This window comes from Macrobrachium rosenbergii, chromosome 16 (assembly GCF_040412425.1).
Source record: "Macrobrachium rosenbergii isolate ZJJX-2024 chromosome 16, ASM4041242v1, whole genome shotgun sequence".
Taxonomy (NCBI): domain Eukaryota; kingdom Metazoa; phylum Arthropoda; class Malacostraca; order Decapoda; family Palaemonidae; genus Macrobrachium; species Macrobrachium rosenbergii.
The window spans coordinates 22,605,562-22,629,290 of record NC_089756.1 but is presented as its reverse complement, the minus strand read 5'-3'; the positions used below and the strand labels follow the sequence as shown (position 1 = coordinate 22,629,290).

The window sequence follows — 23,729 nt, the reverse complement described above, 5'->3', positions numbered from 1 at the left end:
AAATTCAAACTCTTACCACACACTAGGTTATGAAGCCAGGTAGCTTATTATCTGCCACACGTACTTGGAATGTTATCATGATCCCACTGGCTCCAGAGTTGAACCTAAATCACAAGGAAGAACTTGCTAGTCTTACATGAGAATTTTTTCCCCAATTTTTCAGTGTTTATCAACACTTTTTTGACAGTCAGCTTTAAAGAAAACCACCTGAAGGGTATGCCCACTTGTACATCCTTCAACAAAGTCTGTGACATCATTTGACGCCTATTGCTGAGGTAAGGAAACTGCACACTATGTCCGCATGATTTCCTCTTGAAAGTTTTATTGTAAGTAGATTTTATCTATATTTACAACTAATTAGTAACTCCAGTTGCCATTTTTTTATACAATGGCCGAATTAGAACTACAACAATGAATGATGACCATTGCGTGACGAACTGAAGCATGTTTAAATGTTTAGTTTTTTTATTAATTTGTGTAATATATTAAGAAATGAAATGCCAACTATACATTTCAATTATTTTTTCTTCTGCATATGTGTTCCGTTTTCTAGAACCTTCTACAGTGATTGCGTTCATGTCGTTTTGACTTGTTCCACAGGAATGCATGGCTACAGTATTGTAAATCATAGGTCTATACTCATTCTTTATTTCAAATGGTCCTTTTGCTCTTATGGCTAAAACACCGTTAAATTTACAGTGCTAGTGAATTTGCATGCACGAAATTTGGAGGGAACAATAGCGTACTAACTCCTTACAGTTATGCTCGGTAGCCTTATGTGCCTGCAGCAGGCTTTCATGGACATTCACTTTGACATCCATGTTAGACAAAATACCTTAACTTTAGCATCCTTGTTGAACTTTTCCCTCCTGAATTGATATTCATTTGTAGAAAAGCTACCGTAACGATAACGTCAACTAAAGAAGTCAATTAGTGTTGATGGTTCATTGTTATCGTGTTCGTGTCGAGAAATTTTATTTTTTGTAAAGATAATTAGAACCAAGTTTGGCGGTAAATTTTTCAGTGTAATAATCTCGATTCAGATGTCTTACAGAGCTGTCGTAACAAATGAAGTAACATACAAATGGAGATAATTTAATAGGGTAAGTGTTATTGTGACGTCTATTACAAATATAGCTTCAAATTTTATCGTTCACATTAAGTGTGTCTACAGGAAGAAGATTCTCATATCCTTTAACTTGCTTAGTTTCGAAAGACGTTCATCTAGGTCTCAGTACTATGAAGTTAAATAAAATAAATAAAACAAACATCTTAAAGGCAGGACTTAAGAGAAGTCTCTAGAAGTTCCCGCACACAGGGAGGGCCGGTGTCTCTTGAACCCCGCCGTAGCCCTTCCTTGGTGTTTTCGTCCAGCTAATGAGATCGCCACTGTACAGGCCGTTGCAGCTGGAACCAAGCCGGGAAACCATCCTCAAGGTTTCTGCCGAGGTCGGGTTCAGTAAAGGACGGACCGACATCTGGAAGAGGGCCATCCATCCCTCCAGACCCTCGCCCCTGTCCATGCCGTCACCCGTATTCTGGCGCTGCCCAGAGTAAGCCTCGCCGCCTCCCTGTACGACTAGACCTGTTCCCTGCATTTCAGGAAATAAAAACAAGTATTAGGTACAGTATACGTGATTTCTGTTGATGGATCTCTCTCTCTCTCTCTCTCTCTCTCTCTCTCTCTCTCTCTCTCTCTCTCTCTCTGCTTTTCATTACGAAAAGGCACTATTTTGAATTTATATTTTTTATCTCCTGTATGTGGAAGGCTGTTCGGGAAAAAAATCCTTTTGCTACATTTGTCTCCGGAGAACGGGATTATGTAGATGTAGCCGAAAAACAATTTTTGCTTACGTATAGCAACAGTAAACCTCAAAATCTAAGGAGATGCTGCGCTTACAAATATATGTCAGCAACAGATTTAAAAAACTATGATTACTTGGCGTTTTTATACGATGCATAGGACAAGTATCTTTCAACATTGCTAAGTTTCATTGGAGGCTTCATTCTACGGCTTATAAGTAAGTGCGCTCATAGTAAGTAGATAATAATTTAAAAACGTCTGCATTAACATACAATTAAATGCTCTAGTATATATCTTTCTATGGTTTGGGGGGGGGAGAGCGGCGAGGGGGCGAGGTGAGGTTGGAAAGGATTGGGAGTGCCATGTTCAAATTTTTACGCAGTGATAAAACACAAAAAAATAACGATACAGAATATTCCACTTTGTGATAATGACTAAGTAGCCTACTTTTCGATGTCCCTCCCGAATCTGTTTAATTAACATCTTAACTGTGATTTCTATGCCCTAAAGACCTGACAGAAGAGGTTCATACCAGTCCTCTTAAACACCTCTTCACTGACGAGCTGCTTCAGGAGCAAGAGCCCGTGTTGGCATAAGGCCAGCCAAATCTAAACGGCAAAAACAACAACAGCGTCGATATCCTTACCTGGGGAGATGCGCCTGCTCCTAAGAGGACGCCGTCCATGTAAATACTCCAGGTGCCTGTCCAGGAGTTCCACGAGTGTACCATGAAATGCCACGCGCCCGATTGGACAGGGGGAGACACCACGTCACTGACCAAAACCTCGTTGATGTAAAGGACCCATCTCTGTGGCTGACCTTTCATCAGGTGAATCCTGATGGTGCTGTTGGTTGGACCTCTCTCTGGAAAGAGGAACAGCCCAATTTACACGCGAGCTTATTACGCTTTCACACTTTTGTGTGACCGTGGGTTTCGAATGTGGTCCTTGTAATCTGACTTTTGATGGTTAAATATGTACTTATATCTCATCACTCCAAATTAATTCTAAAGAAATCCTGAAACCAATATGAAATGCGTAGGTAATGATACCAAAGTAACCTTACCTATGTGTTAAGAAGGTTTCATAAGCAAGAATGATCGGGAATTCCCGCCTTCCCCTTTACGCGAACAGTTATCTAACCAGCAGTGCGATGACCACTGTTTTGTAACTTCAGATCACTGTTAATAACGATCTCAACTGAGATGGGTGTCATGAAGTTTTGGCTCTCCTCTTTTGAATGTTTGAGTTCATTTTACTACAAATGGTGATATTATTTTGTTTTGATTGTTCTATGAATTTCTCCACGTTTTGAATAATAATAATAATTGCTAGAGATTGATCCCTAGGGAATCTGATCCTCGTCAGGATTCAAAACTTTGATTCCATTTTTGTTCCATTCTATTTGGGACTTTTTTTTTGTGTTTTTTAGTCTTGTGTATTATTTGATGTCTGTGAACTTTCATTTTTCTCGTCTTGAGTTTGTTTTTTTTTTTTAATTTATTAATCACCGTTGTAAATTACTGAATTGTATTAGTTTTAAGTCACTATGTTTTTTCTTCTTTCTTAGTATGTTTTTATTAATTTGAAGTAGCAATGGTTATAGTTTATATATATATATATATATATATATATATATATATATATATATATATATATATATATATATAAACAAATGGACTATTAATTATAAAATTTTAAGTTTTGGTGTTGTGCCTCTATTTTAGGCGAAAATGGCTCAGTGTGTTAAAAGTAAAAGACACGTCCCAGTGGAATAAAATGTTGACTAGAGCCTTGTTTGGTTGTTCCTGATAATAATAATAATAATAATAATAATAATAATAATAATAATAATAATAATAATAATAATAATAATAAGCATCCTAATTATCCTTTCAAGTTTTCTTTCTCTTATGAAACGAACCATTTGCTAAGATTTCTCCTGAGGTTCGCAACAGGCCTCCTAAAGGCCGCCACTGTTGCAAGGATACGTGCTGGCATAAGGCCGACTGAATCTAAATCAACTTCTTTTTAAAACACACTACTTACGTGTATAATCAAATGGTGTGGCAGTCCTAGCTGTGTTGATCAGATTAAACCAGTACTGTATGGTAAAGCTCTTAACGTCAGGAATTGGAGTGATGTAGTGGACATACTGTATGTAGTTGGACTGATTCAGCATAATCTACAGGGAGGAAAAAATGCATGTTTAAATATGTTAAATATCAGTTGAAATATACCCTGACAGCTACTTAACTAGACCAGAAGCGCTGAAAATGACAACAACACACATTGCAGTAATAGGATAATTTGAAATGTACAGTAAGCACAATATTTAAAAAAAAACTAAGACTTGGTCCATTTTCTTCAGCAAAAGATAAAAAAAAATATATATATAAACAGACTTCACTGAACCAAATACTATCGTAATAGCAGGATATGAAAGATGATATGGAATGGGGAGATGAAGTCTACATTCTAGACTTACCTTAGACAGGGGCAGACTGGGAGGGCAGGGTGCCGTCACTTGACGACGGCTTATATATCCTCCCGTGGGCGTAAAGGCAGCACAGCTGGCTCCAAACAGAGCCAGTACTAACAGGCAGTACGATGCACCGTTCATTATTCCTCCTGTCAGTGGTAAAATATAAATTATAATATAATAGGGGTTATACACACTCACTCGATTTTTATACGTTCTCATCCGTGTCCTAGAAGTGTTTTGCTACTTGCTTCGAACCGACTAGTTCCTTGTTGGACGGGTCGGTATAGTTCTCGGCTAGCACTCTGCTGGGCCCACGTTCGAGTCTCCGGCGGCCAATGAAGAATTAGAGGAATTTATTTCTGGTGATAGAAATTCATTTCTCGATATAGTGTGGTTCGGATCCCACAATAAGCTGTAGGTCCCGTTGCTAGGTAACCAATTGGTTCTTAGCCCAGTAAAATAAGTCTAATCCTTCGGGCCAGCCCTAGGAGAGCTGTTAATCATCTCAGTGGTCTGGTTAAACTAAGATATAGGCTACTTAACTTTTCAAACCGACTGTATTAACATATATAAAAAGCAGTGTCTTGATGATAGATCCTTTCTAATTTGTAAAAGAATCAAGCGATTTCAAACGGTAGAGAAACAAAACCTTCTTTAAGTAAATGAAAACTGACCTTTGTCGCTTCTTCTAGCAATGTTCGACCTCCTCGGTTTAAACTGCAAAGCCAACTGAGGGTCCACCGCACCGGCCCTCCTTATATAGGCCCAGGCTACTGCCCAGTGAAAACGCACCCGATTCAAATACAAAGAAAAGATTAAGTTAGACGTAAAATACATGGTTACAAGAATTTTTCCTGATTATGGCTGATTACTTTTTTGACGTAAACGGAAATACAATTCACGGGATTTTGGTGACTACAGTGTTACACATCCTGAACCTGTTTAGCGTTAGTTTATATAATATATTTATATATAATACAGTATATATATAATATATATATAAGAGAGAGAGAGAGAGAGAGAGAGAGAGAGAGAGAGAGAGAGAGAGAGAGAGAGAGAGATAAGCAAAATTTATTATGCTATTTTTATTCGTGTCGATTTTGCATTTATACTCGTTTTGTATTGCATGTTGTCCTCTGCTTCCGTCAACTAACAGTTCTTTGACATTCAGATTAAATCTTGATTTTCCTATCTTCATCTTATCAACTCCGATCTTTAGAGTTTTTTGTCAGATGGAAAGCAAATTGTACCCGTCTCTTCGGTCTGTACTTATATGGTTCAAATTTTGAATCCTTCAGTTCTTAGTTGCTAACTTAGTATAGCTAACTTAATCTTAGTTAGGCTAAACTAAGCCTAGTTGGGTTAAACTTCTTGCTTTAACTTTCGACTGAATTAAAAGGAAGGCAGTTTTTCCAGCGAAGACTCCGTCACTCCGAGATTCTCGTTTTCTTTACCACAAACTTCGTTGGTTGGCTTCACGGTCGCCGTATGCAAGCACGGTTCCTTAGTTAAACGGGATGAGAGGCCTGGTTTAACTACGGAGTCGATATAAGCCACAAAGTATTTTTCACTTTTTGCTAATGGTTCCAAGTAATATACTCTCTTTCTCTCTCTTCAATATGACGTTACTGGATGCCCCAGGAGAAAGTCCGTGTTGGCATAAGGCCAGTTCAGTTAACTATTTGTCTGGAGTCGACAGTCCTCCCTCATTTCAAGAAAGCTCATTATTATAATATATAATTTGCAAATACAATAACACGACTATAAATGGTGAGATTACTTCCAGTTTTGTAAGAGTGATGAACTTGCGTTTGTGGGTGTTGTTTGATGAAAGATCGTATTTATTTTCCCTTTTAAGAATGTCAAGTATATCATTTTCGGCGCAGGCGACCATGGCCATTTCAACGCCAGGTTTATGAACGACATCAGTTGAACCAACCTTTAGGATTTTTTACCCGGTTTTGGTTTCCGTTGCTCATGTAACAGCTCATCTCTCAGGTATTCGGTTATTGCATCATTCGGGACTGAGATCCCCTTATTTTAGTCTTCATTTTTCGCTTTTTGTTTTATTTTGTTTTGATCTACATCGGCTGAATTCGACATTTTACTTAAGTCCTTGGAAAATTACGAAGAACTTTGTAATCAAGGTTCCTGAAATGAAAAAAAAAAACTTTATGGTGATATTTTCTTATGAAGAATGAATTAAACTTTGACCTTGCTCATGGCAAAGATGAGACTTCTCTTTTCTGTTAAGTATGTGATCTTATGACTTGCATTTCTGCATCACGTATGTTAGGCACGAACTATTAGCGTTTATAGGAATGGAAACATGAAAAATCAATCACGGAAAAACCAAAGAATCCCATTTCCTGTCCCCGTATGACTCGTAGACTCACTTCTATTAAGAGACCACTGTACCGATAACGGCGTTCATATGACATGAAACTGGTAAAATCCAGACAGTCATTTGGAAATCCCGGCTTTGCTTAACATAGGTGTGACGTAAAGGAGAATAACAAGATTCTGATCAGGCATACTTTTATGTTATTGCTTATTTCTAATTGATTTTGTTCCGTTCGTTGTTCAGGTACAATCTTTATACACTTTATCGTTTGAAGTATTGCTAGAAAGATTTAGGCCTAGGATGGCATGTACAGTACTTAAATGTTTCGGAAGTCTTTGTAACCAAAGATTCATATTTGAATGTTACCAATACACAGGGAAAGGCGAAGTGGATGCATGTTACAAGATCTGTTAGTCAGTCAAGTCTAGGTTTGACCCAAGCCGGTACTGAGCTTTGTACCTCACTGGTAACGCCTTTACCAATATTCCATGTTCAGTTTCTGTTGAGACTGACAGGTGTTTCAATTCTAGAAGCATAGAGTCTGACGAAGAGTCCTGCCTGATTCAAGTCTTCAGGTGAATTGTCTATTTTTCAACTGCAGTATTTTTAGTGGTTAACCTTGTGCATTCCAAGTGGGCATATTCATATAGGGAAAACTTCAAGCACTGAAGTTTCTGTTTGTTTTGTGACTTTATTCTCTTCAAGCAACAATGACTTTCCATCTTGTTACGACAGTTCAATCATGCATTGAATGAATTAATATATGAAGTTCGCTCTCATAAATGACTCTTCCACCTAATCATAATCGCTTACCAAGTTATAGGACGAATTATAATCACGATATAATTCCTCTTCGTTGATACTTGCCCTTCATTACAATGCAACTCATTGCCGCTCATACGAGACGCGTAAGGTCTGTCGCACGTTTTCTAGCATTGAATTTTAGCTTAAAATTGCCAGCACCATGCCCATAAGCCCTTATTTCGTTGTCCAGAATAGAAGAGGAAGGTTCGAGTGAACTAGACAGATTTGTGGATAAAATACATATTCGTCAAATAAAGTTTTTTAACAGAATTATTCAAACTATAAGATCTTTCATGTGCCATGGATCTGTGCTGAAATATTTACATTCCTTTGAATCTAGCATAAAAAAAAAATCACAGAACAGTAGGGTTTAAACCAGTACTCTCGAACCTTTTGACCTTCACAGACCAACCCCTACAGATCTCAAGTTGAACTTGAAAATGGTTGCGAAAATTTCGTTATCCACTTTCGACGTAAACTCTCATAACATCCGGAGAATGTTGCTAATTGTGTTGTCGCGACGTGCCTTAATACATCCGTACATCCTTATCTTGACTCGTCACACCGTGCTGTATTTTGCGCAAGAATTAAGAAACTGGACAATACCTACTCGGATGGCCTTCAGCCCATTACCGCTTGCACCAAACCGATGTGTATAAAGTCTTTTGCGAGCTTTGGTAATGTCTCTGTTGGCTGGAAAGAGTCAAGAGGTTTACAACAGGCCTTCTACCCCTTCAAAACTTATAGGAAGGAAGTTATAGGCACTATAATTCTTGAACAATTTCTGTTGAGTGATGATGGTAAATCTAACAAATTAATCCAGTTCTTCTCACCCTGTTTGCGAACTTCGAAGTGTTCATGAAACAATGAGAGGTTTCCAAGATCTAATTACTAGAGAGAGAGAGAGAGAGAGAGAGAGAGAGTCCTAAATATCACAAAATCATAAAGGAGTACAATTTAAACCAGTTGTCCGTAACCATTTTAGAGTAGTTGTATATTTTGATATTTCATGATTTTATACTCATTGTTAGATTAATGGGGATACGGATCGATGTGGCCTGTTGGTTAGAAAAAGGATGAGATCACCAATTAAACACTTTGTTTCTTACAAAGGTGTATCGTGGTTGTCAAGTTTTTAGATGTATTGGGATATATGGTTATTTGGCTCAGATCTGTATTTTGGTCGTAAAGTATCATGATTACTGGGGTATACTGTATGTCTGCGGTGTAGCGATATCGTGGCAGTAAGGGGTATTTTTGTGTTGTGGCTATATCATGATTTCTATACGGCCCGATGTCTGAGCATGCGCTATATCATGTATACTACGTGCCATGGTTATATTACGGTCATAGACCTTTTTGTGTGCTGTGTTTATTTTCAAGCCTAACTGAGTTTATACCTGTGTTAAGTCAAGTAGGCCTGTTCTGTATGGTGATTTCATCACTTTTGTGGCTGCATTATGTTGTGATCTGGTTTAACTTTCGCATACAAGAAAAAGTGCAGCTAATTTAAAGTTAATGCTGTTTATCTCAGTTGGACTTTCGTCGCACGTATGGGCATCTATGTGAGTGTTTGAAATATAGCATTACACGATAAGATTCATTTGGAGTCGAAATGAAAATAACGATACTAAGCTTGAATATAAATAAATTAATCAATGAAAATAAATGGTAGCTGAAATAGGTAGTAAAAATAAATATTCAAGAGAGAGGAAATTGTTCTTAAGCGCACCTTCGACCAGAAAAATTCAAACTAAGGAGCTAAGTAGTTGACCACCGCCGAACACATAAAACAACTAGCCTACTCGTGACACCTGAGATTATCAGTCTTCCATGATAAGCGACAATGTCTTTACTAATTATTTTAGTTATAAAATCTTTATATTTTACATATAACATGAACATTTTTTGGATATTATTCCGTGATTTTTGATGGATTACATTTTGATAAGCTGTAGTACCACATACAGTCGTAGCATGGTCGGTTGATCATACACACACGCACACATACACACACACACACACACAATATGCTTATTTAGAGCCATTGTAGAAATTATATGTACTGTTCGTTGCGTTAATGTTTCTTAAGTGTCCTTCATGTCATAAAATTTTCTGACTGACAACCATGTTGTAATGGTTTCAGTAAGGCACTTGTTATTTTCTATTGGTCTGCAAGCATTTCCTGTGACGAATGTTTGGGCAACAAAGAGTCTTATTTTTACCGACTTTTATTATAGAACAGGGAAAACACGTGACAGGTTATGTGTATACATATCCATACATATAAAAGAGAAGGGGTGACGAACGGTCATCACCTCTGTTTTTTTAACCAAACTACTGAAACTTGCAATAAACTTATGTCTGGTGCAAGAGGTAACGGGTCCTTTTGGGGCCTGTGTATCCATACAGTAAGTTTAAAAGCTCACCAAAGAATATAGCTCCGTTCGCGTATGCTGGGACAGGAAAGGAATAGGTGGCAAAATTTTTGTAGCGAAGCTTGAGGAAGTACAAAGGTTTGTCCTAAATGGAATTGGTAGAAAGACTGCAGCAGACTCAAGCTCGCACACAATCATGTAGATATTCTTTACAGATAAAAACAGGAAGCGAACCCTGGTAAGATGTGTGTAGAATTCATTCTATACAATCTTAGTCTGAAAAGACCACTTGTGATATCTTACGCAGTGAAACTGTATTAGTCAAACCATATGGTTGTTTTATTTTTCCATTTTCCTAAAAAAAAAAACTATACATAACGATAAAAAAAAGAACTGCCGTGGCTTCTGATGCAGTTTTCTGAACCAAGCTGACAAGTCATAACCTCTATATACAACAAAAGTTATTGTGTTACATTGGAGTCCGGACCCTCAGTACCGAAGTAACGCAGTCACACTTCTTCCTTCCTTGATACTTGGCAGTGCCGAAGACTACAGTAGTCAGTGACCGCCGAGGTAAATATACTCTACCGTCTGTACGTTCAATATAAAGGAATAATCAAGATAACGTTCAAATACCCGTATCATTTGGAAGAAGACGAAATTGACAAGACGGGAGCAGAAGGTAATTCAGTTTATGTAATTTCTCTTTGATCCTGGAAACATTGTTCTTGTAGAGTTAAGGTTCATTTGGATTACAGACGAACACTCCTCCCACTCTGCACGGACTAGGCTTATTACTTTGGAAATTGATTTTTCTCATACTTTCAGTGTTGCTCATGAAGGAGGTGGTGTTGTTTGTCGATCAATTATTATGAACCTGATATCCACCCAACATGGTTGGGGATCCTTTGGGGGTAATTTTTCAGAAGACTCCAGCCAGCCATTTCGAAAGGCACCGCTAACCCGTTATTTTTGCATGAAAAACCATTTTGGGTTTGTCATGCAAAAATGGCTAGGATATGATAGGGCACTAAAAGAACCTAAAAATACCAACCTGTTCTAACTTAGTAGTGTGTACTGGCTACATTTTTGTCGTATTAGGTATGTAGGGGGGTGGGGGCAGGTATTGTCATACCTTATAAGTCGTAATTTGCTTAAGTATTTTTCTCTGTTATTAAGCATTTGCGAAGGTCATGTGTTGTGAAGAAATTGTTTGTTTTGATGTGTTTTACCCAAGAAAAATATAAATTATGATGTGGGGGGTGGCTGGAGTCTTCCGAAAAATAACCCGTTTGGGAACGCGGGGTTTTAAGTGGGGGAAATCTTTGGGAGAAAGACCGGACCGCCATGTTGTTATGAAACGATTCCGCAGATGCACAAGTCATCAGGGAGCCATATGTTCAAGAAGGGTTTGGCTCAGGAAGTCTAGGCCAAGTATTATAAAAGGAACTGTACTAACCTAACCTAACGTAACCTAGCAGGCCGTGTTACTTCGCTGGGTGTCCCTGGTGAAGGAGACTCCACTTTTTACCAAAACCTTTGGAAAGCTTCCTTAGGTAGAACTAAGCCAGAGCTCCTCATCGGGTATCACTTTGGAAATTGTTTTTTCCTACAGTATTTTGGTTGCTTATTAAGAATGTTTTTTTTTTGTTGGATGACTATAATTAACCTCAGAAGTTGTACATTGGCCATCATAGAATGCTATTGCCGGTCCGATCTTCCCCCATCATTTCCAAAACCCTGTGTTGTCCCCAACCATGTTGGGTAGATATATAAGGTTAATAATAATTGAGAAACAATAAACAACACCACTGCCTTCATCAGCAACATTAAAAGTTTGGGAAAAATCAATTTCCCAGGTAATAGTTTGTGCAGAGCTCTTACTTAGAAATACCCTCCCCTGTAACACTGCGCATGCATTATAGCATTCCATGGTGGCCAGCATACAAAAACTTATCAGTTCTGATGTTAATTACAGGTTAATTACAGTCAACTGACGAAAAATAATGGTAAATTGTTAGTAAGCAACCAAAATACTATAGGAAAAATCAATTTCCAAGGTAATACCCAATGCCGAGCAACCCCATAGTTGTACTGTGGAATTTTACTGCCTGTGTGTATTTTATACAAGAAGGCCCCAAAGCTGCTGTGTTTGGCCAATGCCCCAATTGGCATTAGCCTGATGTCATGAAGGGTATGTATCCTGTAGGGGGTTAGTGGTGTCAGCCCCAAGCTGGAACCCCTTTTGTTCCTTTTACTGTACCTCCCTTCATATTGTCCTTATTCCATCTTTCCACCCACTCCTGATAATTGATTCATAGTGCAACTGTGAGGTTTTCCTCCTTTTACACCTTTCAAACCTTTTATTGTCAATTTCCATTGCAGCCCTGAATGACCTCATAGGTCCCAGTGCTTGGCCTTTGGCCTAAATTCTATATTCAATTCAGATGATGGATATGTTTTACTTTTAAACTAATTATATACTTAATACAGATGTAAATTCTGCCCAAGATAAATTTTTGTTGTAACAGGCCTAATCAAAGACATAAGTTCTGCTTTAGATAAATGTTTAATGTAACATACCGGACAAAGATGCCAATACTGCATAAGATCAATTTTTAATGTAATGTAAGATGTAAATTCTGCCCAAGATAAATTTTTATTGCAACATAGGCCTAATTAAAGACATAAATTCAGCTTTAGGTAAATGTTTAATGTAACATAATCAGACAAAGACGTCAATGCATCCAAAGATAATTTTTTATTGTAACAATCAGAAAAAGACGTGAATGCCGCCCAAGATAATTTTTTATTGTAACATAAACAGGTAAAGATGTAAAATCTGCCCAGGATATATTTTTAGTGTAACATAATTGGATATAGATGTATTGTATATGCTGCCTGAGATATATTTTTGATAGTGTAGCCGCTGTGAGTCCTCAGAGGAGTTACTCTTATGGTCGTATAGGGGCTCCATAAGATAGACCAACTAAAATCAAAGAAGTCTCTTCTTGTTAGTCCTGGCCAGTACAATATAGTGCACGTTGACACTGACAGAGTATGGGACTCAAGACAAGAGGGCTCTTTCTCTTGTGTACAGCGACTGCCTAGGTTCTTCCTTGTCTTAACCTGCAGACGTGGCAACTGAGCATTGCATGTTGTTCACTGTCATGGCAACATGCTCTGCGTCTGGCTGACTCCCCAATATTCTTTTGGTCTTTGTTATATGAGGGCATGCGTAGAATTGGTGTGTGTATAATTGCTCCAAGATCGTATTTGGTCTTCATGGGAGAACCAAACTAGGAAGCAAGCCAAGTAAAAGTTTCTTTAACTGACAATGTATTTCTCTGAATTTGGGAGTGGTTTCTCACAGCTTGAGAATTACGAGAATTGCTTGTTTAGTTTATGAGATATGCTATGTTCCATCTTTGCTAGCCGACAAACAATGTTTAATTACAGTATATTGAAGTAATAATTTTAAACAATGTTTTTCTTAAAGATCTTTGGTATATGACCTATCTTAGTAGTTAGTGATCCCAATAGGATCCATCTGGACTACTTAAGTTAAAGTTAAGTGTACCATAGTTTTACCAGACCACTGAGCTGATTAACAGCTCTCCTAGGGCTGGCCCGAAGGATTAGACTTATTTTACGTGGCTAAGAACCATTTGGTTACTTAGCAACGGGACCTACAGCTTATTGTGGAATCCGAGCCGCATTATAGCGAGAAATGAATATCTATCATTAGAAATAAATTCCTCTAACTCTTTATCAGCCGGCTGGAGAATCAAACTTAGGCCTGGCGAGTGCCAGTCCACAGCTCTACCGACTCTTCCAACGAAGAGCTCTATCTGGGCTACTTAAGAGGTGGCTAGGCTACTTCCTTTTTGACGAATAGTAAGCCTAAATGTTCATATAGCTACATATAGTAACCAACTTTTGATCATGTTCAACTTTTAAACAATGTTGCTCTTAAAGATCTTTGGTATATGACTTATCTTAGTAGTTAGGGATCCTAATGGGGTCCATTTTGGCTACTTAATAGATATGCTAAGCTACTTCCTTTTGACTAATAGTAATCCCAACCATTCATATAGCTACGTAAAGTAACCGACTTTCGATCGTTTTCAACTTTTAAGCAATGTTGTTCTTAAAGATCTTTGGTATATGACCCATCTTAGTAGTTAGGGATCCTAATAGGATCCATCTGGGCTACTTAATAGATATGCTAAGCTACTTCCTTTTGACTAATAGTAATCCCAACCATTCGTATAGCTACGTAAAGTAACCGACTTTCGATCGTGTTCAATTTCTAAACAATGATGTTCTGAAAGATCTTTGGTATATGACCTATCTTAGTAGTTAGGGATCCAAATAGGGTCCATCTGGGCTACTTACAGATATGCTAGACTACTTCCTTTTGACTAATACTAAGCCTAACTGTTTATATAGCTATGTAAAATCATAGAATAGTTTTCTGTGATACACTGACTTTCGATCTTGTTCAGCTTCCAAACCTTGGTGGTAAGTGAAACCGATTAGTTAATTACAGTACTTAATTACCAAACTGAATAGTTTTTTTTATAATGTTCGCTATTTAGCATTAATATCTGGGAACTTGTTCAAATTATACAATGTTTTCTATCATGAGCCTACTTTTAGCGGGTATTGTTTCGCTGCTGGCAGCGTCAGTAGGTAAAAGTTAGTTACAGTATCTATTTCTCTACATGATTATTAAACTTTTACCTTGGCAAAATGGTCTCCCTTGGCAAAATATTTTCATTGAAGTATTTTATGTAGCATACAGCTTTACCCACAGCCGGCGAGTAGCCTAGGCCCGATAAACAAATCATAAATTTGCAAATTAGATTTATAGTATGTATACACTTAGCTTTGGCCTAATGAAATGACGTAACATTCAAGTATTTATTTTTAAGGCAAAATTAAACTGTAATTATGTATTTAATACAGGACTGCTGTCTTAGACAAAGAACCTTTGTTATGATGGCTAACAATATATATATAGCATTATAGCTACATAGAAGAGGACCTTTTATCAGGACAATGGAAAATGGAAATTTTACATCTATCTTAGGTAAGACCCAGTTTGCTCACTGGGTAGCCCCAGTCCTCTGTTCCTTCACTTTTAAGACAATCGTGTGAAGGCAAATTCTCAGAAGTTTTTGGTAACTGGGAAGTAAGAGCCAGTGGCAGATTAAAGCCATTTGTCTCCGTCATTCCAGTGTCTGATAATTCTACTAAGGAATGGACAGCTCTTGTCCTTCCTTTTGATAGGAAAAAGCTCTTGCTGGATGTGCTACTCAACAGTTTGGGACCCCTATGAGAAGAATCTTAGATGGGACAGCCTTGGTTGAATTTCATGTGAGGCTCCACCACTTCCGTATATGTAATAACCTTTACTAGTATGCTAGAAGTTTCTGTTAGAAGGCATCCAGAATCCTCTAGAAAAATGTTTGCTGCTGTAGCCAAAACATTTATGTGGACCCTATAGAGACCACTCTATGACTTTCTAGTGTCGCATAAAGGCTAGAATGGAAACATGGGCTGACTCCAACATGTTACTCCTGGAAAAGTCGCCCCTACAGGATCCTTCCAACAACAGCAGAAGGGACAACAGCAGCAAAAGCATCCCTTTCAAAGGGGGCAAAGACACTCATACCTGGAAAAGGAAAAGCAACTGGAATGCCTTTTAAATTAAGTTCAGGGAAAAGGTGGAGTCAATATGAGTCGTATGGTTGGGAGTTGTCATCTACAGCATCACATGCAATGGAAGTTCTCCCATTGGGGACACAGTATTGCCCTAAATATGTTAAGGTGGAAATCGTCCTCATCCTCCCCCCCCCTCCCTTTCAAAGAGGTTTTTTCCAATAACTAGACCCCTCTTTGGAAGATTACATGCAGAAGACCCTTCCGTCCCTTCTTAGGGTTCCGGATAAGGAAAGGTAATCCTGTATACAGATTCAATCAAGGTCATGCCCCTTTTGGTTAAACATTGCCCTATGAATCTTTATAAAATTAATAACAGTAGTTGTCCAGGAAATCAGAAAAGAAGGAATTCAACTGGTAGTCTGCCTAGACGACTGGCTAGTCTGGAGGCCTACCAGAGAAGAGTGCTTACGAAGCCTAAGAGTAGTAGTTCAACATGCTCCAAGCAAAAGGCTTCCTAATATATTGGAACAAATCCCGCCTTACACCCAGGAGACACTTTTCAGTGGCTGGGACTTGTTGGGATACTCTTCATTTCCAGTTGTCTTTCCTCACCAATTCTGCGCTCAAAACAAAATAAGGAAGGAACAAAAAAGGTTCCTGGCACAGCCCCGTGTTTTCAGACATCAGTTTGAGCATATAATGGGCCTGTTACAGTTCGCATCTGTGGTAGACCAATCATCAGATTGCAACAAAAAAAAGGTAAACAGATACTGACTATCGCATGCAAGAAAAAAGATTCATGATCAGCTTCATCAAAGGAGTCAAAAGTTGGGGAAATACTCTGGCTGGGGGCCTGGAAGGGGTTTCTGGCAAAACATGTTGCCCTGACTCCTCCATCTGTACAAGTGATAATACGCACGGATGCCTCCTTGGCAGGTTGGGAAGACCATGGGAGGATTGCCAGGTAGCAGGGAAGTGGTCGTCTACTCTGAGGAAGTGTTATATCAGCATTCTTGAGCTAGTGGCTGTCTGCCTATCTCTTAGAAAACAAACCCTCTATCAAGTGGCACTTGTCTGGAATTCACCTCACAAGGTCTTTCAATATCATAGCAGACCGTCTGTCAGGGGATGCAACAGCCTTGACCGAGTGAATGTTAGACAATCACCCCTTTCAATTTATTGCCAACTTTTTTCCATATCCGGAAATGGACCTGTTTGCCACTTTTAAGAACCATCAACTTCCAGTGTATGTGTCTCCAAACCCGGACAATCAAGCAGTAGCAAGAGATGCATTCTTATAAGACAGGGACAAATGGAGGACTTTACTTATACCTTATCCTCCATTGTCCCAGATTTGGAAGGTTTTTTGAACAAACTTCTTCAGTGGAACCGCTTACTTAATACAGTAGTCTCAAATTAGCCATACAGGCATTAGTTCCTATTGCTTGAACAACAGGTGAAGAACTCAACTCCATTATCATCTGCTGTTCTGTCTCAGACAGCAGGGAGGAAAGTTGTCTATGTGTCCTCTTTGCTGAGTTGAACCTTCATGTGTGGAATTTAAATCTTTTATACCATGAAAACTACCCGCCCAACAATGTTAGGTACCTAGTGCAGAAAGTATGGACATCATCTCTTTGGCAATAATAGCCCATATGCAAAATATGGTTAGATTATATCCGTGCTAAGAGCCCAGTTGAGATCTCTGTTGAAGCACTTCTACTTTTGAAAACAAGTGCATTGCTGTTATAACAATTATGGCATACAATGTAGCATTGTCATAACCCTTGCTTTATGGATTCGGAATTGGTTCTAACATAGAAATTGTTACTTCCCTTCTCCAGTCATTTGCATTGCAATGACCTGCTCCTACAAGACTTCCCATTCCCGGGTCCCTGAATGAGGTGCTTAGGCTTCTGGCAACCCCTTCAATTCATTGGGCACAATACAACTACAACATATATGCTGCAAAAGGCGATCTTCTTGATTACTTTTGCATCAGCAGCTCGCTTTAGTAAACTGGGCTATCTTAGACGGGGACAACACTAAATTACTCATACAGCTAACTGTCATCTGTTACTGTCTCCTGGCCCATCATTCCTGGCCAAGAATGAGAACCCTTTAAAGAGAAAATTTCCTGTTCTGATAAGGGAACTCAATTTGTCAAATAAAACTTATGCCCGGTTCAAGCACTTAAGGTTACTTAGAGGTCACGGCAAACCTCCTGGAAGGTCTGATTTTGCTACATCCTAGCACAACAAACTACTCTATCTACATGGGCTGAGAATAGTTATGGAGCCCCTTATTAAAAAGGCAGACCCTACTCCTTTCCTAAGTCACATGACGTTCGAAAGGTACGTACATTGATAGTTTTCTTCAGAAATGTTTCTTTCGAAGAAGTCTTCAAATGTACAGGGTGGTCATAAGGAACAGTATTCTTAAAACATAATTGCCACGACCTCAAACAAATTCGACTCCATTGTGTATCAGTAGATGTTATAGTAAGCCTGACCCCGTAGGAGCTACGTCGGTAAACCAGGGGTCCTCTTGATGTGGTGGGTAAGCTGAGATATCACTGGGAAAGATGCAACAATACTGTGACCAAACCCAGCATGATTAGGTAAGTCACTTTAGAACCACTGTACATCCTAATAATTGTAAGTTTGTGTTTAGTTTCATGTTCTTTGTTGCCAAACCATATGGGTATCTGGAATAAATAATGTGGTTTATGACTTTTGGTTTAACCTTGGACCAAATATTTTATCTGGGTTGTTGGGATTGAATTTTAAGAGCATACCCATTTCGTCACTTGTCAATTTCTTTGGTAAGCTCTTTTGAGGACGAACAGCAGCTACGCTATCAAAAAACAGGTTTTGACGTAGGAAAACCTGTTTTTGGTAGCTGCTGTGAGTCCTCAAACCCACCCACTTTCCCTGACACAAAGGCATGGGATTTGGGTGAATAATTTCCTACGTAGACCTGAAAAGAATAATGGACAGAAAGTCTGACGCAGAGCGTGTTGTTGCCACGATAGTGGATGATGTGCAATTGCCACGTCTGCAGGTTAAGACAAGGATGAACCAAGGCAGTTGCTGTAGACAAGAGAAAGAGCCCTCTTGTCTCGAGTCCTATACTCTATCAGTGTCGATGTGCACTATACTGGCCAGGACCAGGCCTAAATTCTATAACCAGAAGGGAATTCTTTGAAATTGTTTGGTCTATTTTATGGAGCCCCTTTAGGGCCATAAAAGTAACTCCTTTGAGGACTCACAGCTGCTACCAAAAATAGGGTTTTCCTATATCAAAACCTGCTTTTTATTGTAGTATAATCCAATAAAGATGTAAATTCTGCCAAAGATATATTTTGTTCATGAGACTTACCTGTCAGATATATACGAGTATATAGCTGTATTCTCCGAATCCGACAGAATTTCAAAAACTCGCGGCACACGCAGTGTGGCCAGGTGGTTAGTACCCATTCCTGCTGCGAGGCGGGTATCGGGAACCATTCCCATTTTCTATTCAGATTTTCTCTGTCGCCGGTACTGTCAACATCTGTTTTCAGTACCTCCGCTTCTTGGATTTCGTTAACTCGTTGTTTCCACTTAAGTATCTCTTTGACTTTTGGTTTTGACTTTGGATTGTGGATTGGGCATACGCTTTTTGTGGACTGTTTTTGAATTTGCTCTTGATTGCTGTTTGAATGATGTCTGGAACTAGTTCTGCTAGCTTTAGAGTATGTTGTGTGAGTGAGTGTAAGGTGAGGCTACCGAAAGCAGTGCAGACCCTCACTCTGTTTGCATGAGGTGTGAGGCATGTCTGCTTGATCAATGATCACTGCAAGGAGTGTGAGTCTTTGTCGGATGCGAGCTGGAAGATTTATGATTCCTATGTTCGTAAGTTGGAGCGTGACAGGATCAGGAGGTCTTCCTCCAGGAGTGTTTGTAAGAGTCAGGGTACTAATTCCTCTCCTGATAACCCAAATGTAGACATAGTTTCACCTATCCCTGGTTTTGCTTTCCGGGCCCTGAGGTTGTGTCTGCGGGAAGGTTTGGCTGATGGAGATTATGAACACCATCCGTGCTCTGGAATCAAAAAGTGACGTCGCTTCAAAGTGCAGTGAAGTGTAGTGATCCCCTAGTGTTGTGGAGGGGCGTCAGATCGGCCCCATAACGCTTTCTAGGCCTGGACCTCTGTCGGACTCAGGACTCAGGGAGAGGGCATGTCGAAAAGCCGTAAGAGGGTTACGCCGGGGCTTCCCACCGATCTGGCGCCCTTCGGCAGGACCTGTTGTCGCTTCCCAGGCTGCCAGCGATCGTGCTCATGCACGATCCCCAGCGACAAGCTTCGTCCTCCGAGGCGTCCTCCTCGCGCAGGGGTGGAGCTCTCAGAAGGACTCTCGCCCGCTGAAGAGGAGCTTCAGAGAAGCCCACGCTTCGTCATCTTTCGCAAAGGCATTGTTTCACCGTCATCGTGTCGACGCTTTCCCGCCACAGAAGAGGACCAGGACGTCTTCAGTGGAGGACGTTTTGAGCGCCCCAGTCGCTCCAGGGGAGAGAGCTGTTTTAGCTCCTGAGGAGGAAGAAGGCGGCCCCTCACCTCGTCTTCTCACAGGATCAGCTCTTCCCTGAAAAAGCGAGACCTCCCTCCAAGAAAAGTTTGCTGGATATACAGCGTCAGTTGGCTTCTCTCCCTGCAGAGAGGGAAGCAGAGCCGCATCGTCGACGCAAGGACTCGAAGTTGCCTATCAAGAGGTCCAGAAAGTCCCTCTCTCCTGCGCCTTTTTCGTCGTCTCCGTCACCTGCTTCATCGCCCTGTCGTCCTCACGGCTCGCTGGTTCACCATCGTAACGTTCGTCAGCAGCGTGACGCTCCGCAAGCAGCTATCCTGGACGCCTCGGTAGCTGCTTGTCAGGACGCTCCTCTCGCTACCGTGCAGGACGCTCGGCTGGACGCCCGGATGGACGCTCGTCGGGACGCTCGCCAGGACGCCTCTTTGGTTGCTCGACGAGACGCTCCAGAGCAATCAGAGCCTGCGGGGAAGAGATGATCCATCCTGCGTCTTGGACTCCAAGGCCTTCGTTCTCCTAAGGTCTTGGGAGACTCTCTGGTTTCTCCCATTGAAGAGGGAGAAGTCTCTGGCGAATCGGAGCCTGCGGACATTGAGCAACCTCCTGCTTCCTCGTCTACCGACTACCAGGTGTTGGCCGGTCTTCTTAAGGACTTGTTTGGTGACAAGTTCAAACCCTCGGCTCCTCTCTCTCCTCCTTCGCAGTTAGCTTCGTCCAAGACGAGGAGAGCGCGGGGTTTGTTAAATGACTTCATCTCTTGCTACGAAGAAGGCCTTCAAGAAGGTTAACACTGATGGAGGAAAGGAAGACCCAAGGCAAGACTTCTTTTGCCCTGCCTCCGTCCAAGCTTAGCGGCAAGGCAGGTATGTGGTACGAGACAGGAGAGGACATTGGCTCAAGAGTTCCTTCTTCGTCTCAGGGAGATTTCGCCAGCCTAGTCGACGCTCCTAGAAGGTCCCTCCTGTCTGCAGCCAAGGTGTCTCGGACTATGTCGGAGACGGACCATCATTTGAAGGGACTATTACACACCATGGAGGTTTTCAATTTCTTGGACTGGTGTTTGGGAGCTTTGACGTCAAGAAGCCCGACTGATCAGCCTGGGGGAGCTGTCCAGCGTGTTGAACTGCATGGACAAGGCCGTCAGGGATGGCTCGAGAGGAACTGGCTTCCCACTTTTGTACGGGCCTCTTGAAGAAGAGGGCCTTGTACTGTAACTTTACGTCTAAATCAGTTTCTCCGTCGCAGAGGGCAGAATTATTGTTTGCCCCTTTGTCGAGCCATCTCTTCCCCCAGTCTTTAATCAAGGACCTAGCTAGTCTGAAGGGAGAAGGCCCACTAAAGACCTCTTGGCTCACTTTCGCCTAGGCGCCCAGCAGTCCCTTCGACGTCGTCGTCGGGTCGACTCCAAGAAGAAGAAGCCCTTTCGTGGAGGAGCTTCTTCCTCGAGATCGTCTCCACGAGGAAGAGGTTTTTCCAGAGGCGCAGCCCCACCAAAACCTAGGCAAAAAGTGACTTACAGCGCCTCCAGACACCTGTGGGAGCCAGGCTTCTCTCATTTGCAGGAGCCTGGAGAGCAAGGGGCGGACACCTGGTCCTCGAAGTTCTCGAGAGGATACAAGATCCCTTTCTCGACTCGCCACCCTGTGCATCGTTGCCCAGGGATCTGTCGCCCTCCTACCATCAAGAGAAGCAACAGATCCTGTTCGACCTTTTGGAGCAAATGCTCGAAAAAAGAGCCGTGGAGCAAGTCCTGGAGCTGGACTTCCCGGGATTCTACAACCGACTGTTCCTAGTTCCGAAACAGTTGGGAGGATGGAGACCAGTCCTAGATGTCAGCAGACTGAACCGCTTCATAGTGAAGGAAAAGTTCAAGATGGAAACGTCCCAGTCTGTTCTAGGAGCATTAAGACCAGGAGATTGGATGGTCGCTCTGGACTTACAGGACGCTTACTTTCACGTTCCCATACATCCCCAGTCGAGGAAGTACCTGAGGTTTGTACTAGGGGGACGAGTCTTTCAATTCAGAGCTCTTTGCTTCAGGCTAAGCACAGCTCCCATGATCTTCACGGTTATCATGAGAAATGTGGCGAGATGGCTTCACTTGGCGGGTGTTCGTATCTCACTTTACCTGGACGATTGGCTCATCCGAGCCTCTTCACAGTCAAAGTGTCTGGAGGACCTGAATTCGACTTTACAGTTGTAAGTCCCTAGACTTCTAGTGAATCGAAAAGTCCCATCTGATCCCAACGCAGTCCATCGTCTATCTGGGGATTCAGATGGAGTCAGTGGTTTTCAAGCTTTTCCATCCCAGGATCGTCAGCAGCAATGCTTAGAAAAAGTCTCATCCTTTCTAGGAAGGAAACATGCTTTCGGTGAGGGAATGGATGAGTTTGCTGGGGACCATTTCTCGCTGGGAGAAGTTTGTTTCCTGGGAAGATTCATTCAGGTTGCTCCAGTTTTTCCTGACGGAAAACTGGATAGACTAGGAGAATCTAGAGGAGATGTTGAAGATCTCTCCCATTGTCAGAATCACCTGGTGTGGTGCCTGACTCCCTCGAGGTTGGGCAAAGGGGCTTCTACGCCTTCAGAGCCCCGACCTAGTGTTGTTTCCAACGTCCAGGGAGGATGGGGAGAAACTAGAGGGGAAGAAGTGTCAGGCACCTGGAGAGGGGAACAGGTGTCCTGGCACATCAATCTTGCGAGTTAGTGATCCTGCTGGCCCTTCACTTTCTGAGAGCCGAGTGTCAGCTGAGTGGTACAAGTAAATTCCGGGACAACACCACAGCCCTGGCATACCTCAAGAAACAGGGAGGAACTCGCCTGCTCCTGTTCGGCTCTGGCGAAGGAAAACTTGCTTGGGCCCATGCGCGGGGATCACGATCCCATGAGGTTCTGCAGGAGTGGGAGAATATCCGCGGGATTCCTTCTCTCAGTCGGCAGCGCCAACTTTTACCGACCGAGCTGACCTTCACGAGGAGGTGTGTCAGGAGCTGTGGAGGTTGTGAATGTCCCTTGGGTGGATCTCTTCGACGACCAGGTACAAAAGAGGCTCCTCTATACTGCTCTCCTGTTCTAGATCCAGAGCAGGGCAGCAGATGCCCCTCCTCTGGGACTGAAGGCGGTATGGATCTCTACGCCTTTCCCTCCCTTCAAGATTCTGGGGAGGTAATCAGAAGTTCTCAGCGTCGGGAAGGGACGAGGAATGACGTTGATCGCCTCTTTGGCCAGCGGCAGAATGGTTCAGAGGTCATGGCCTTCCTGGTGGACTTACCAAGGACGCTTCCCTGAGAGTAGATCTGCCCAGGCAGCCCCATTTCGAAAGATACCACAAAACCTCCTGCTCTGAGTTTAACTGCATTCAGACTATCACGAAGTTGGCAAGAGCGCAGGGGTTTTTCGAGAGCAGTGGCAAGGGGCTATCGCCAGCGCCAGAGACCTCCTCCAATGTGGTCTACCAATCTAAGTGGGCCAATTTCAGAAATGGTGCAGAAGCAATGGGATTTCTCTCAACTGCTGACTTATTTGTGCCAAGCAGCAGACTTCCTGCTTCATCTCCTGAGAGAGAAGGAAAAGCTGGCAGTCCTAACAATTAAAGGCTATTATAGAGTATGCCGTTGGCAGTCTCAGACATAGAGGTCTAGACTTAGCCGACAACAAGGAACTTCACGATCTCTT

At 41.5% G+C, this 23,729-nt stretch overlaps 1 protein-coding gene and 1 long non-coding RNA gene across 2 annotated transcripts in view; one reads left to right on the top strand and one right to left on the bottom strand.

Moving 5' to 3' along the window:
* Positions 1 to 1,081: 1,081 nt before the first annotated feature.
* LOC136847189 (C-reactive protein 1.4-like) lies at positions 1,082 to 5,140 on the bottom strand. The gene is made up of 5 exons (XM_067118626.1): positions 4,963 to 5,140; positions 4,292 to 4,434; positions 3,853 to 3,988; positions 2,451 to 2,668; positions 1,082 to 1,592 (listed from the first exon to the last, which is right to left on the bottom strand). Exons 1-5 carry the CDS (start codon positions 5,123 to 5,125, stop codon positions 1,299 to 1,301), a joined length of 954 nt encoding a protein of 317 aa, XP_066974727.1. The 5' UTR covers positions 5,126 to 5,140; the 3' UTR covers positions 1,082 to 1,298.
* Positions 5,141 to 10,325: 5,185 nt separating this feature from the next.
* LOC136847186 (uncharacterized) overlaps positions 10,326 to 23,729 on the top strand; it is a 46,650-nt gene continuing 33,246 nt past the window's right edge. The window contains exon 1 of the long non-coding RNA XR_010855645.1: positions 10,326 to 10,496. This is a non-coding gene — a long non-coding RNA (uncharacterized lncRNA). The remainder of the gene's footprint in view (positions 10,497 to 23,729) is intronic.